This window comes from Pipistrellus hanaki (genome assembly GCF_964339955.1).
Source record: "Pipistrellus hanaki genome assembly, chromosome: 6".
NCBI lineage: Eukaryota > Metazoa > Chordata > Mammalia > Chiroptera > Vespertilionidae > Pipistrellus > Pipistrellus hanaki.
In genome coordinates, this window is record NC_140508.1 from 23,246,225 (window position 1) to 23,262,850 (window position 16,626).

The following is a 16,626-nucleotide window of genomic DNA, read 5'->3' on the forward strand; positions in this document are numbered from 1 at the left end:
CTTATAAAGCAAAAACATGGAATGACATAATCTCTCCGGTTGCTTCAGATCTAACTTTCGATGATGGGTTAGGCCCCATGCTTCTCATCCATACATCTCAAAATAGCTGGTTTAGCCCTGGCCGGTGTGGCTCAGTTGTTTGGAGCGTCATCTGGAGTGCTGAAGGGTCATGGGTTTGATTCCCGGTCAGGGCATATACTCAGATTGCAAGTTCAATGGTTCAGTCCCTGGTATGGGCACATATAGGAGGTAACCAACTGAGCGCTCTCACGCTCTCTCTCTCTCTCTCTCTCTCTCTCTCTCTCTCTCTCGCTCTCTCTCGCTCTCTCTCGCTCTCTCTCGCTCTCTCTCTCTCTCTCTCTCTCTCTCTCTCTCGCTCTCGCTCTCGCTCTCGCTCTCGCTCTCGCTCTCTCTCTCTCCCTCTCCCTCCCCATCCCTCCCTCCCTCCCTCCTTCCCTTCCTGCCTCCCTTCCTCCACCCCTCCTTTCTTTCTCTCTAAAATCAATTTTTAAAAAGCCACACAACATATTCTTGGGTGAGGATTAGGAGGGGGGAAAGCTGGTTTAATTCCACAACCACCCCCCATGGTTCGGGCACATTTTCATGCATTTACCACCTGGTCCTTGCTGCTTTCCTCAGCCTAGTAAACTGGAATTTCCATGGGACACTCCAGTCAATGTCTTGGAGCTCAATATTGATTGGCTTATAGTTAGTTTAGGCTGCATCAGAAAACACTCCCAAACTTAGGAAGTTTTAAACAACAGCCACTTATTTAATTCATGATTTTGGCAGGTCAGCAGTTTTGATTGAGCTCAGCAGAGTAATTCTGGTCTGAGCCAGACTCAGCTAATGTTGGCTAAGGTTGCTCATTCATCTGTAGTTAGCTAGAGTATTATTGGCCAGAGCTGGTTGGCTTATAATGGCCTCATCTGTGACAGGATGACTGGATCTCTCCATATGCTCTCATTCTCCAGCCAGTTGGCTCAAGCTATCACCTAGCAGTGAAATTGCTTTCGTTCTAAGGTTCTAAGAACACAGAGCAGAAAGTCTATTGAGGCATATGGTCAGAACTCACATTCATTTAACCAAAGCAGATCACAAGGCCGGCAGCATTGAAGAAATAGGGGACAAGGCATCTCCCCTAATAGGCAGAACCCCAGAGTACTGTGATGGTCATTTCTGCAACAAGCTTAGTTGCACCAAAATCAACTTGGAATAGCATGGGAAATGTAAAGGGGAGAGAGAAGATAAAAGTATAAACCCAATTTCTGAAAGACTTTCTACAGATCTTCCCATGGCTAACTTCTCATCCTTTAATTCTTACCTCCTCAGAAAAGATTTAATTAACTCTACTCTTCCATCACTCATCACATCACTCTGTGTTTATTTTCCTCTAGCCTGTATCACTCCCTGAACTATATTGATTTTGACATGTTTATTGTCTCCCCAAAATGGAATACAAGTTCTTATCTGTCTTGCTCACTACTATGTGTCTTGTACTCAGATTAGTACTACCTGATACATAGGTTATTAACAAGTACTTATTAAATGAATGAAGAATGAATGAATGTACCATCCTAAGCAGTATATGTTGTTCCTCAGTATGAGTACAACATATACTGAACCAGTATGCTAATGTTTCAGTCCACCAATGAAAATTATTAGTGTAAGACCCTTTATAAATGTGATGCCCAGTTTACTGCCAAGCAATAATATTATACCTGCAAATATCAAAATACCTGCAAATAACTAGCTTGCTTTTTTTTTTTCTTCTCACTTCAAACAACTAGCTTGCTTTTTTTTTTTTTTTAACTCATTGCATTAATTTATCATGAGTTGTCACCACAGGCAACATTTTCACCCTTCCACCCACCACAAAATTCTTAATTATCAAAAAGTATTGTATATACAACTCTTGATTACATTATCTTTAATTTCTACACATACATTTTAATGTCATTTGCATTTCTACACATATATAGGTCAGAATGAATGAAAATCTGGGTGTTTTGGTGCATAGTATTAAAGTGGATAAGACATAATTAAATTAAACCTAGCAGAGGGGTAATTAAAATATTTAAGGCCAACTGCTTTGTCTACCCTGCCACCCATTAAAAAGAAAAGAACTAATATTACCCATTTCCGAGATGATTTACAGAGCCTAGGATAAAAGCGTTCATAAATGTTTTTAAAACAACATATTTTTCTTAGCATTTCATTCTGAAGAAAATGTTACAAACTGATTAAACTAGGGTTTTTTTCAGAACCAACAAAAAAAACATGCTCATTTTGTTTTAAAAAAGAAATGTGCAATAAGTAATAAAACTTAACTTAGCATAATACCTGTGACATACTATGTTTATCTCAAAACACCATCAATTATAAGGTACCTTATTTTATGTTCAATTGAGTAAGAAAAAACATTGCCAATATGTTATACTATGATAAGAAATGCCTTGATTAAAAGGGAAGATATATATCTTAGAATTTAAAATATGATGGTAGGTGCTCAGGAAATATTTGAAGAATGGATAGACTGATGCTATCTTAGATTGTTTGAGCTGCCATATCAAAAAGACCATGGACTGGGAGAGTTAAAACAGTAGGAATTTATTTTTTACAGTTTTGGTAGCTGGAAGTCTGAGATCATGTTTGGGTAGGACTGCCTTCTCATATATCCTCGAATAGCAGAGGGTGAACTAACTCCCTGGGCCCCTTTTTCAAAGGTACTAAAGTCATTCACTAGGGTTCTGCCAATCACCTTCCAAAGGCCTCACCTCCTTACTATCACCTTGGACATTAGGTTTTCTATATATGAATTGGGGAGACAGAAATATAGAGACCATCGCAGGTGAATAAATAAATGGATAAATGAATGGATACTTGGTCTTAGTCTGTGAAAGCAAGAACTCAGGTTGGTTCATGCTTATCCATCAAAACAACTTGCATGGTATTTTCATACAGTGCTTAATAAAGTAATAGCATTAAAGACAGGTTACTTTAAATAGAAAGAAAAGAGAATGGAAAAGGAGTATAGAAGAAGGAATTACAGAAAGCTTCAATTCCTTTGAAGCTTTATATTGAAGCTTTATATCTCCAATCATTATATTGAAGAATGAGGAAAGCTCCAGGATACTTGTTTGTTTCTGGGGAATAGATTATTATATTGTAATAGTTCAAATCTAGTTTTTTAGAGTGAAACATCTTTCTAGAACTCTTTATTGTCATATTTGAGAGCCAAGTTCTGAAACTGGACTTTGAAAAAGGTTACACAGAATCATAATATTAGAGCTGGAATGGGCCATAAATTTAAAATCCAGCCCCCTTGTTTTAAAGATTTGTAAATGTACTAGAGGCCTGGTGCATAAAATTCGTGTACCAGTGCAGTCACTAGGCATGGCCAGCAATTCAGGCATGAGTGTCTGGCATGGAATGGCAGGTCCCAGCTGACCTCTGGGCCCTGAGCAGCACTTGGGCTCCCAGGTCCCCATGCACCCCCCTCTGCCTGAGTCGTGGTGCCCGAGTCCTCACAGAGATGCAGTGAGTGTGACTGGCTCCTGCACGAATCCCCGGGGAGCCCAACTGTCCCATGCAGTCCCAGCAGCTGTGGCCCAACTCACTCAAAAGAGGCCATGCAAGTGTGGGACAGGCTCCTCACAGGCACCTGGCACCTGAGCACAGGGGCTTCCCCAGTGCACGAGCCCTGGCATCCCAGGGAAGGATAGCCGGGAGAGGGAGAGGGGGAGTGAGTTCAGCAGACACCCCATATTCTCACCGCACCTCCATCCCTGTCATCCCCACCCCCAGGTAGATGGCTGGAGGTTGCCATCCTCTGCTGCTGCCTCTGGTCACCTTGTCCTGACGCCACCATCCCGCTGTGGTCCTGCTCTCGGCAGAGCCAGTTGGGGCAGAAGCACCTCCAATGCTGCCCACTGCCAGTGCCACATCACTGACACCCACCATGTTCTGTGTCACCCCCTGGTGGTCAGCACATGTCATAAGGACCAGTCAAATTTCCAGTCAAATTCCTGGTAGAAGGTGCAATTTGCATATCAAGCTTTTATTATTATAGGATCCTTTCATTTTCTTATTCATTCCAGAAATATTTTCTGAGTGCTTAACATACAGGAGCCACTGAGCTAAGTACAGAGTTCATCAACATTGGAGGAGACAAACAAGCACAGTTAAATCAATGAATGCATATCCTGATAGGGAAGGATAGGGTACCCCAAGACCACAGAAGAAAACATGAATGAGGAAACCAAGGCCTGGAGACACTATGACTATAGTAATCTAGGGCTCCCATACTGTGAAAGTGCAGGCCAGGCTGGGGGACCTTCCTCCTCCAGTGCACAAATTTCATGCACCGAGCCTCTAGTTTATACATAAAAAAACCTTCCCACGTGTTTTCCTTAAACATTCTCTCCTCTTTATGAAGGAGCAGAGCCTTGCACATCAACCGAGTCAAGGCTGTTTGAAGAGAAGAAGAATTGTGTCCTAATAAGACACTTTGGAGAGTTCTGGACTTCTCATTCCTGGGGCTGATTTCTTTCATCACTCCATATGGTTTCTGAGGAAAACTTCTGGAAGTTCAGGATGAGGCTAGGGAATGAGGCAGCAAGGTACAGGGCAACCCTTATGTGTTCTAGATGGAGCCATTCATTTAATGTCATGACCTAGAGAGAATCAGAGGCTTTGCTGGCCTCCTTCAAATTGACTTAGAAAGAATTGGTTTGGAGTTCACCTCTGCAGGAAGATGTGGTCTCAGCAGGCAGCCATGTGTGTCTGGTCCTATTCACTCTGCCTTATAAACATTAGGATAAATCCTGCCAGTTGTATAAACTGTCTTATAAGTACATAGTATCAACATAAAAGCTTACTTTTTCAAAACACTAGACTGTTAGGTCTGCAGCTGGGATTCATTTGTCCTCCACTAAGCCTCATGCCCATCAAGCTTTTCCCAATGTGAGAAATCCTGAGATAGATATATAATCTCCAGCTCTTCTGGTTTATGGTTCAAATAGCATTTGGAATATTACCTTGAAGGAAGTGGATGTTTCTTAAATTTTTTTAATGCATGTTGAATGAAATTATTTGCTTTGAAAAACCATTTTGTAAGATATGTTCATGACTACTAATAATACTCTTCCTTTTTTCTCCAGAAAGCATTATACTACTTCTTAAAGGCAGCAAAGGCTGGGAGTGCAAATGCCATGGCATTCATAGGAAAGGTATGTGCTTCATCTTTGATGAATAATTTTCATTTCTTAAATGGTATCAGCTGATTGAATCCAGCAGAGGTACAATGATGCAGGCCTCTTTCACGGAAGCAGCTGAGAGAGGCATGTGGCTACACACTGAGGGCATTCCTGAGGTGATCGTTTGGGAAGGAGCCCCAGGAAACAGCAGCTTTTATCTCGGACACTGAATGCAACCTTGAAAGGTCACCCGTCTTAGGGCTCCTGGACTGAATATAGCTAAGAATCCCTCCCATGACCCCTTCCCCTGGCATGCAACAGGAGACCCGGAATGGTCTGCATCCAAGACTGGTATAGTCCTCAATCCAATGAGTGCCTCCTTCCATAACTCCAAGAGTGAGACCAGATCCAGGCTGACCAAAATGCAGCCTTGGGCTGCCTCTGATGGGAGCCCTCTCCGGCCCCTGAGCAGCCTTTGTGGAGGGTGCCTTTAGAAGGGCATGTTCTGTCTTCTTCAAAGACCACTGGCTCTGACAGGTCCTGCCTTTGACTTCCTGCAGCCAGTTTGCATTTACTAGTAACCATGGGGACAAGTGCCCAGCCTTCAGAAGTGCATTCTACAGTAACTGTTGATACAAGGAAACATGAAAAAAACACAAATAGGGCTCATGTTTTGGTTCTTGGGCAAAGTCACTCCAGAATGTATGTAGTAGATTGTTTCTTTAGTTTTTCCTTTTTAAAAATTTGAAGTGAAATTCAGGGAACATAAATTAACCATCTAAAGGTATACATTTCAGTGGCAGTTACTATACTCACAGTTCTGTGTAACCATCACCTCAAATTCCTTAGTGTTTACACTCTCTTTGACTTTTTTTTCTAGATGTATTTAGAAGGTAATGATGCAGCACCACAAAATAATGCTACTGCTTTCAAATACTTTTCCATGGCAGCCAATAAGGTATGTACTCAGCCCATTTCTGAAAATGCATAAAAGCGTTTGGCTTGCATTACATGGACTCATAAGCCTCCTGCCTGGCTACTTGACCTGGGAGAAGTTTGGTGTCCAGGAGAGGAAGAATATTGTTAACAATAAAACATGGGGCTTAGTTGGGTAGGAGGTATGTCTTGTCTTTTTGGTAAATGGAAAATGCCAGTGACTCCTAGCAGGAGGAGTCCCTCTCCCATGCTTTCCCTTCTCTCATGCTGTAGATGAGGCTATCTAGCTCATAAAACAAGAAATAAAAAAAGATAAGGACAGAGGAAGGGAAAACTCAATCAATAAAGCAATTCGTTCAGGACAAAAACAACAAAGAAATGCCTACTTTTCTCCCATTCGATCTTACCCAAAAGCAGAAATACCCCTGGCCCGAGAAGAAGGTTGTCAGAGAGGTAGCCAGGACAAGATGGTTGAAAGCAAGGCTCTGGAGACATTTAATTTGAATGCCAGTCCTGCTGCTTACTAGCGATGTAACCATGAGCAAGTACTTAACCATTCTGTGCCTCAATTTCCCCATCTATAAAATGGGAGTATAAGAAGATTTGGCTCATATTGTTGTTGTCAGGATTTATTGAGTTGATATTTCTGTGTCTCCTGTTATAAAGTAGATAAAGCATTGCCTGACACATTGTAAGTGGTATGTGTCTGCTATTATATTTTGCAGCCTGGGACCAGTTAGATATAGAGAGCTTCAAAGCATAGCTAAGACAAAATGGATTGAATATGTGAGGGAATATATAAATGGTGTTATTTGGATCCTGCCATTGAAGTTTTGCCTTTGTTCCTAGGTTCAGTGAGACTGGTATCCGTCAGATAAAACTTAGTAGACTACTCTGAATCTCTTTAGTACATAAAGAGCTCCTAATGGCAACACCCATCAACCTAATGTTGGTGAATGGACCTAATAAACTTTCTATCCCTACACAATAGAAAACATTGTGTTGTCTAAGTCATACTATAACACTAGCAGTAAAGATGGGCTCAAACTGGGGAATATTTTTAACTGTTCTTTTTTAAAAACCCACATGCTGCTTTAGGAGCCTATTTATAAATGACTAGCACTTTGGTGCTGCTGCTATTGTTGTGTAAATTACTGAGAAGGCTGGTAGGAGGCTCCTCTTCCTTGTAATTTATATGAAATTGTGGTGCAGCAAGACAGTTATCTGAAATACCATTAGATTAGGATGACAAGGGAAAGCCAACTGAAAAAGAGGTAATGTAATGGGAAGATCTCTTAGAACCTGGCAAATAATGCTGATTTGTCAGTCCAGAGGAATGATGCCAGGAAGCTGAGTGTGTAAATTAACCCAGCTCCCATACTATCCAGGGTTGTATAACCAGCAGTGATCTGAGCTACTCAAGTTCTAAACCTGAGCTACCTTTGTTTACAGAGGAAATCTGACATGTATTTAAAGAAGTTGTTCTGAATGGCATTGGGTTGACATCACCAATATTCTAGGATGGAGGCCATTTTTTCCTTTATCAGCACCTACACAGTTAGATTTCTTACTTTGGGTCACTAGTAAAGTAAAAAAGTTTCTGCCTTTCACTCTTTGCACATTCATACTCTTCTTTCACTAATAATTTTTTTTAAAACCATTGCATTTTCAATTTGCTTTTAGGTAATATCAGTACCAGGATGCAAAGATATAAACGTTATAACCTCTTTGGATTTTTATTTACTCAAAATCATAAACATTTATTCTATGTGATATGAGTCCATATTCTTTTTTTTAATTATTATCTGTGTACATATACCATTGACCCCCCCATACATGCCCTCCCTCCCCAGAGTTTTGTGTCCATTGGTTGTACTTATATGCATGTATACAAGTCTTTCGGTTGATCTATTATCTCCCCCAGATCTCCCTACCCTCCCTGCTGTAATTTGACAGTCTGCTTGTTGCTTTACTGTCTCTATATCTATCTTTTGGTTCATCAGTTTATAATGTTCTTTAATATCCATAAATGAATGAGGTCATGTGGTATTTCTCTTTCATTGACTAGCTTATTTCACTCAGCATGATGTTCTCCAATTCCATCCAGGTTGCTGCAAATGATGAGAATTCCTTCTTTTTATGGCAGCATAGTATTCCATTGTGTAGATGTACCATAGTTTTTTGATCCAATCATCTGCTGATGGGCACCTAGGCGGTTTCCAAATCCTAGCTATTGTAAATTGTGCTGCTATGAACATAGGGGTGCATATATCCTTTCTGATTGGTGTTTCTAGCTTCTTGGGATGGGCCCATATTCTTCTGGTTTTCTCTTTCATACCTCTGAACACATCAGATCCACCCTCATCTCCATACTTTTTTCCTTCCTTCTCTCTTCCCAGACTCTCCCATCCTGAATCCTACCCATCTGCCAGATGAGAATTTAACCTCTCTTCCTGCACAAAGCCACCCTTATCCTCCTTGGCTCACATAATCCTTTTTCTCTTCTGAAATTGCCCTGCATCCGTGCTACCTACTGCTGGAACTTCACTGCTTCTATCTTGTGCTGTCTCTCCTGCTATCTGAAGTCATGTCTCCTCAATTAGAAAAGGGCTACAGTCTTAGTACAATATTTGCCAGATAAATGATCATTTGCTCACTGAGTTCATGTCAGTTAACCTAAGCAAGAGCCCTAAAGTGGAAGTTATATATAATGTGATTGTCTACACATGTTATATTTAGCTCAGAAAGTGTTTTTAAAATTATAAAATTTCATATTCAAATCTCAAAATCCAGATTTTTTTTTTTGAAAATAGGAAAAGCTGACCTATAAGGCCACTATTCCATATAACAGCTGCGAGGATAAAGCAGAGTAGGAACAAACTGGAATTATAGCTAACATATAGAATAATTAACCTGAATAACCAACTGAAGACCAACTGAACAGAAGGATTTACAGAAGTAGCCACATTGAAACTGGTAGGACGGGCAGAGACTTGCCAAGGCCTGGCCTGGCTCCCACAGGTGGCAGCTGAAATTCCAGAGGGATATCTCAGCTGCAAAGGTTCTCTCTGAGGAGCATGGGATCTCAACCCAATACCTGGCTCCCCAAACCAGAGCACCAGAGCTAGGCTATGAGAATCAGCAAGGATTCTGTCTGCCAGGGAGAGATGAGTGTGCTAGAAACCTAGGCATCCTCTTAAAGGGCCAGTACCCAAAATCTTGTTCACAGCCACTTACCCTGGCTCCAGCAGAGGGAGGGCAGTTCTGAGCAGACTAGAGTGTGTGAGGAGAGACTAAGTTGAATGGTTCTCAAGGGAAAGTAAGAGAAGAGAGCTGAAGGGACAACTGCTGGAGTCCCTAAGTTATGTCCCTTTCCCCCACTGCCCACCGAGGCCATCTTTCTTGGGTTGAGCACGCCCCTCCATAGGGCATCAACCTAGGGAAATGCAATAGCCTCAGGAAATGCAGTACCCTCCTGGCTCCCTGTCACCCCATCTTGCTGAGCTCACTGCAGAGGATTGGACTGCCTACACATGTGGTGGAGGTCTGGGTGGACTGGAGTTGTATCAGAGACTGGGTCCATTTCTCCCCTTCCTGAGAGTCTGGCTGGCACGGCCACCCCACAGCAGATCCACTATCCCCACCCTCCCAACTCCTTGCCACCCCACACTGCTGAGCTCAGGCTCTTAAAGAAGTCTCCACAGAATTCCTCACAATATTCCTGTGCAGAGTCCTCCCTTCCCATGGCCAAACTGTTCTGTTTGGGCCCAATAAGCTCTGCAGGTCTCACGCTGATGACTCCCTGAGACCTGTTCCACCACAAAGGTCTGCAGGGGCCTGATGGGTAGTAGTTGGCATTGGTGTACTTTGGGACTTTTGTGGAGTTGAGTCAGATCCAGCACTACACAGAGTTTGAATCTGTATCGGTCAAGTAAATACCACTTGCCCCTACTTAATGACTCACTGAGAACCTACCTCATGTAACTTGAGTAGCACCAGAGGCTATTTCAGTGACTGAGCCTAAGGGGCAGCCAGCAGGTGAAGGTAGGCAGAGGCAGATATCAGGAAGCATTGGGCCTTATGCTGACTTGTTCCCCAGTTTGATGCGGGATGCAGCTGCCCTTCGTGTAGAGCTTGGCACTTTCAACACACACCCAGGCCCAGTAAAGGCAGCAACAAACTGTGAATCACTTTGTAGCTACAAAGAGGTTGCTTAGGGTCAGTCACAGGCAGCATCTGACGTTGACCTGCACCAGACTCCCTCCCAAGAGGTTCCAGAATCAGCACATCCTATAGCAGAATACAGACAATATCAGAGCAGAACCCAATTAACTCCACAAGAGTTGCATCCAAAGTGAGACTCAGCAGGCCCGAACTCTGTTGAGGCTAGTGTGGACAATGCCTGCATAGTAGCTCACACACTATCATTGGATTTAGTTTTCACAGTCAGCCAGCCAGAGGGACAACCTCTTGCAAAGAGGGGCAAACAGCAGTAAAACTCATCTATAATAGGAAGGCTTACATAACCCACACAGGGACATTCCTGGAGTACTCAGGTGATCGGGGAGACTGTTCCATGGGACACCTACTGCATAAGGACACCCTGCCAAAACAGGAAAACATAGCAGATTGACCTAATGCACAGAAACAAACAAAGAAGCATGCCCCAAATGAAAGAACAGAAATCTCCAGAACAAGAACTAAAGGAAATGGACATGAGCAATCTACCAGATGTAGAATTCAAAGCAGTAGTTACAAAAATGCTCAAAGAAGTTAGTGTAATGCCCAAGTGTCATAAACCCCAAAGACTACCAGGGAGCCAAATCCGATGCAATTGCAGAAAGCCTGTATTTATTTCGGACTAGTCCGAGCCCAGTCTCACCTACACCATCGAGGGCATGGGCGAGAAAGAGAAAGAACTTAACATATCAATGGGTTTTATAGGGAGGGTGGTGCCACTACCTTGGCTGACCTGATTGGTTGGGTTAGGCCTAGGGTATAGTTACCTGGAGCTGGACCCGCCCCACCCTGCCCTCTTACCCCACCCTGCCCCCTCACCCCGCCCTGCCCTCTCATTAGCAAGAATTTCAACAGCTTAAAAAAAAAATACATAAATCATAAAAAAGATCTACTAGTCAGAAACAAATAATATCTGAAATGAAAAAAACACTAGAAGGAATCAACAATAGGTTAGATGAAGCAGAGATCGAATCAATGATTTGGAAAACAATGTAGCAGAAAACACCCAATCAGAACAGAAAAAAAAAAAAGGGGGGGGAGGTTTAAAAAATAAGAATAGTTTAAGAGACCTTAAGGACAACATGAAGTGTAACAACATCTGTATCAGAGGGGTACCAGAGGGTGAAGACAGCAATCAAGGGATTGAGAACCTATTTGAAGAAAGACTAACTGAAAACTTTCCTAATCCAGTGAAGGAAAAAAAAACATACAAGTCCAGAAATGCAGAGAGCCCGAAACAAGATATACCTAAAGAGGCCCACACCATAATACATCATAATTAAAATGGCAAAGGTTAACAATAAAGAAATCTTAAAAGCAGCATGAGAAAGAAAGTTCATCGGCAATAGGGGAGTTCCCCTAATAGCTGATTACTCAACAGCAACATTTCAGGCCAGAAGGGATATGCATAAAATATGCAAAGTGATGAAAAACAAGGACCTACAACCAAGACTATCCAGCAAGGCTATCATTTTAAAATGTATGAGAAAGAGCTTCCCAGACAAAAAAAACTAAAGAAGTTTTTTACTACCACCCCAGTATTACAAGCGATGTTAAAGGGACTTCTATAAGAAAAGAAAGTGGAAATAAAGGAACATAGTTATAAAGAATAAAGTAGCAATGACTATGTACCTACCAACAATCACTATAAATCTAAATGGTTTAAGTACTCCAATCAAAAGATAAAGGGTAGCTGAATGGATAAGAAAGCAAGACCAATATACTAGTATATACTGTCTATGTACTAGTATATTGGTATAAGAGACCCACCTCAGAATGAAAGACACCCAGAGACTGAAATAAAGGGATGGAAAAAGATATTTTATGCAAATGAAAATTTAAAAAGCTGGGGTAGTAATAATTAAGTAAGACAAAATATATTTTAAAACAAAGTCTACATATATGAGACAAAGAAGGATACTGCATAATGAAAAAGGGAACAATTCAACAAGAGGATATAATGCTCTTAAATATTTATACATGCAACATAGGAGCACTTAAATACATAAAGCAAATCTTGGTGGATATAAAGAAAGAAGAGGTCCACCATAATAGTCATACTAGGGGATTTTAACACCTCATTGATACCAATAGATAGATTTTTCACATAGAAAATCAACAAGGATACAGAAGCTTTAAATGACACACTAGATCAGATGGATTTAATTGATATTTCCAGAGCATTTTATCCCAAAGCAGCAAAATATACATTTGTTAAAAGTACAGAACATTTTCTAGGAAAGGCCACATGTTATGAGATAAAACAAGCTGTAATAAATTTAAGAAGCTTGAAACTATATCAAATATCTCCTCTGATCATAATGCTATGAAACTAGAAATCAATTATAAGACAAACTGAAAAACACACTAAACCATGGAGGCTAAATAATGTTACTAAATAATGAATGGATTAATAAGGAAATCAAGGAAGAAATCAAACAATGCCTTGAGACACTTGAAAATGGGAACACAACTCAAAATCTATAGGACACAGTGAAAGCAGTACTAAGAGGGATATTTATAGCATTACAGGCCTATCTCAAGAAACAAGAAAAATCTCAAATAAATAATCTAACCTTACACCTAAAAGAACTAATGAAAGAGCACTGAACAAAGACCAAAGTGAGTAGAAGAAAGGAAATAATAAAGATCAGAGGGGCAATAAAAGAAATAGTCTTAAAAAATGCAAAAGATCAATGAAACCAAAATCTGTTTCTCTGTGAAGATAAATGACTCATCAAGAAAAAGAGAGGACCTATATAAATAAAATTAAAAAATGAAAGAAGAGAAGTAACTGACACCATAGAAATACAAAGGATTATTTAAAATATACATATTACAAACAATTATATGACAACAAATTGGATAGTATGGAATAAATGGATAAATTCCTAGAAACATTCAATCTCTCGAAACTGAATCAAGTAGATACAAAAAATCAGAACAGAACAGACTGACTACAAATGAGAACGGAAGAAGTAAAACTGTCATTATTTGCAATGACATGATAATGTATAACAATTACTATAAAGATTCCATCAGTGGGAAAACGACTAGAATTGATAAATGAATTCAGTAAAGTAGCAGATACAAAATAAATATTCAGAAATTGGTTACATTTTTATACTAAGTACTGAACTATTGGTAAGCAAAACTAAGAAAACAATCCCATTTACAATTGCATCAAAAAATAAAACACTGTACTTAATTAAATAAATTTAACAATAGCTGGCCCTTTCATATTCATTGCCCCAAACTTTGGAATCGTAAAGTAGTCTTCTCTAGTTGTGTGCTATTCCTGTATCACTGAGGGATACTCTGGCTTCATCCATAATAATTACATTTAGGTGGTGAGAATTCTGGAGAGTTTTCTATTAGAACTAGTTCCAGAGAAAATACTATAAACCAATAAAACAATCATATAGATCTGCAGAATGAAAGCCAAGTAGCCAAGTGTAGCTCCTTACTCAATTACTACAGGATGAAATGCATGATGGCAGATAGAAAGAAAAAGTGAGTTTTCTGGTGGGGAAGTTACTTCATCAATGATTAATATGCTAAATATAAATATTTTTGAATATGTACTAAATGCTAAAGTGCTAAGTACTCCCTTCCATAAGGTATGTTTGCATAAAGTAATATATCCCAACAATGCTTGACCATTCATAATGACTTGATTGAAACTCACACACTAAAATGTTATTTGGCCATTTTTGGTAACCTCCTTTGACCAAAGCAGGTAACAAGTGTCTGGATAGATTTCTCCCTTCATGAGAATTCTTATATATAGTCCAAGATGAAGCTCAAATGTGGCTAAGTCTGACAGCCCAAATCCCTCAGACCCTAAGCTGATCCAGGCAATTCCTCTTCTAGGAACCCACCACATTCTATTATAGGACTTACCACATTTGGCATGATCACTTTAAGATAAGAAGAGCTACCTAGTGAGTCAGAGACCACTAACCTGTGAAGTTTCTAAGACAAGGATCATGGTTTATTCATCTTCTACCTTTCACCTCCCTCCTCTGCCCCATGCCTCTTACAGGGAGAGCAATAAATGAAATCTGAATGAAAGAATGGAGGAAGGATTTTACTTTCATTTTCCTCTGTTTTGTTTTTGTTTTTGTTTTTGTTTTATTTTGTTTTGTTTTGTTTTTCAGTCAGAGGGAGATATGAAGGTATGAAAGGAGAAACTAGAGAGGGTCAGAATAACTTGGCAACTGCCTGATTAAACTGCTTTAATTAATCACTATGGGGTGAAATTCAAATATTTTGAGTGATTTTTCAGTAATTTTCTTTATCATGAATTCTTCTGAAACTTACCTTGGATTTTTAAAACTGTTCTAGGGAAATGCAATTGGTCTTCATGGGCTTGGTCTTCTTTATTTTTATGGAAAAGGCGTTCCTGTGGTAAGTTAAATAATCCCCATTATCTTTTCAACATGTTTCTAGCAACTTATAAAGTGAAATTCATTGTCATTGATTAATTTAAAGAAATTAGTCTCTGTTACCTGGTTTGACAAACAATCACATCTGATAATAGAGAATAAAATAATCTAGGGAAATGTTTGCCAAAAAGACATAGAACAGCCTTGTGACAAGAATTACAAACCCTAATCATTACCTAAGAAATAATAGCCAAATGTAATAGTAACCTTAAAAATCATCTAACCCCTGAGGATTTTTTTAATAGAGAAATTTGAAAGCCTCTGTCTTTGAGTGACCTTCCCCAATGTCTAACAAGACTTACTATCAAGGTAGGAAAAGTCATAATTTACACTGAAAATAAGATAATTATTTCCTAACATAATTTAATAATGAAACAAAATGTATAATACTTGTGATACTATTTTAATTAGCCTAAATCACATAGGGCTCTATCTACACTCTTTTTAAAAAGTAGAAGGCAATTGTTACCATGGAGTTATACCTATACCTCTGAATAATAGAGTATAATTATCTTGCAGAATTATGGTGAAGCACTTAAATACTTTCAGAAAGCTGCAGAGAAAGGATGGCCCAATGCACAGTTTCAATTAGGATTCATGTACTACTGTAAGTGCTATGAATATCATTATTAACTTTGCTCCTTTTTAAACAAAAATCAAAGGACCGGTATGTGTGGTTTAGATAGAACATTCAGGCAGCAATTTGAGTAGGAATTTAAAGAAGATGAAAGGAAAGAATACCATTGGGAGGAGGAGGCAAGGAGGTTCAGAGTCAGGAAACACACCTTAGAAAAGGTTGAATTGCCTTGTGATATCCAATACTATACATATCCAGAAACAAGTATGAAACTCAGAAGAGCCCTAGCTGGTTTGGCTCAATGGATAGGGGATCAGTCTTTGGGCTAAAGGGTCCAGGACTCAATTCCAGTGAAGAGCACATGCCCCAGTTACAGGCTTGATTCCCATAGGGGGTGTGCAGGAGGCAGCCAATCAATGGTTCTCTCTTATGATTGATGTTTCTCTCTCTCCCTCTCCCTTCCTCTCTGAAATCAATAAAAATATTTTTTTAAAGAAACTAACAAGAAAGGTCAAATTTGGAGCAAGACATTTGGGACATGACAAACATCAATTTGCAGGTGTTTGTTAAGAATAACTGAGTTGCAAATGAGAGTGAGAGGACCATGGTTAGAAATATGCTGATCCTCAGTGCCATTAAAAAGATGAACAGAGAAGACTGGTCACAAGAAGGCTGGAAAGGCTTGGTTAGAGGAGGTGGGAGCAGGGGGTGGGGGTTTGAGAAGGGTCTTAGGAAGCCAAAAGATGGAACTTTCAAGAAAGAGTAAATGAGTGAGCATCCCTCTGAATGCAGCAAGAAGCCTGGTTCTCAATTTTAAAAGAGGAGCTGAGTATCCATGGGACTTGTCAATATCGAGGATGTTAGTGAGGTTCTTGGACAGGTTGGTCTAGAAGCCAGATACAGTGGGTCGAACTGTGAGGGCAAAGTGAAGTAAAAATATTATTGGAAGTACTACATCTTTAAATGGAAGGATAAAGATTTGATGGTAGCATGAAGGGGACTGAGAACCAAGAGGTTCTCATTATCTCATTTCTCCCACAATTCATTAACCATCTTTATTGGCTGGCTTTCTTTCCTCTGTCGAAAATTACGCTCATAACTCTCACCACCTTAAAAACCTGTCCCGACCCACAGGTTGAGAACCACTGCTGAAGAGCCTTTGCTAGTAGCCTTTACATGACATGCTTCTGAAGGCTATTAAACGTTAATGCAGGAGAGGAATTTAAGG

At 40.0% G+C, this 16,626-nt stretch overlaps 1 protein-coding gene across 2 annotated transcripts in view; it reads left to right on the forward strand.

Annotated features, from left to right (window-relative positions):
* The window catches only part of SEL1L2 (SEL1L2 adaptor subunit of SYVN1 ubiquitin ligase), a gene marked incomplete at both ends in the record, with an annotated part of 80,300 nt that overhangs the window by 48,073 nt on the left and 15,601 nt on the right, over positions 1-16,626 (forward strand). For both annotated transcript variants that reach the window (XM_084887640.1, XM_084887641.1), the window contains 4 exons: positions 5,163-5,231; positions 6,079-6,156; positions 14,721-14,783; positions 15,341-15,428. In XM_084887640.1, coding sequence (XP_084743766.1) covers positions 5,163-5,231; positions 6,079-6,156; positions 14,721-14,783; positions 15,341-15,428 — 298 coding nt within the window. The remainder of the gene's footprint in view (positions 1-5,162; positions 5,232-6,078; positions 6,157-14,720; positions 14,784-15,340; positions 15,429-16,626) is intronic.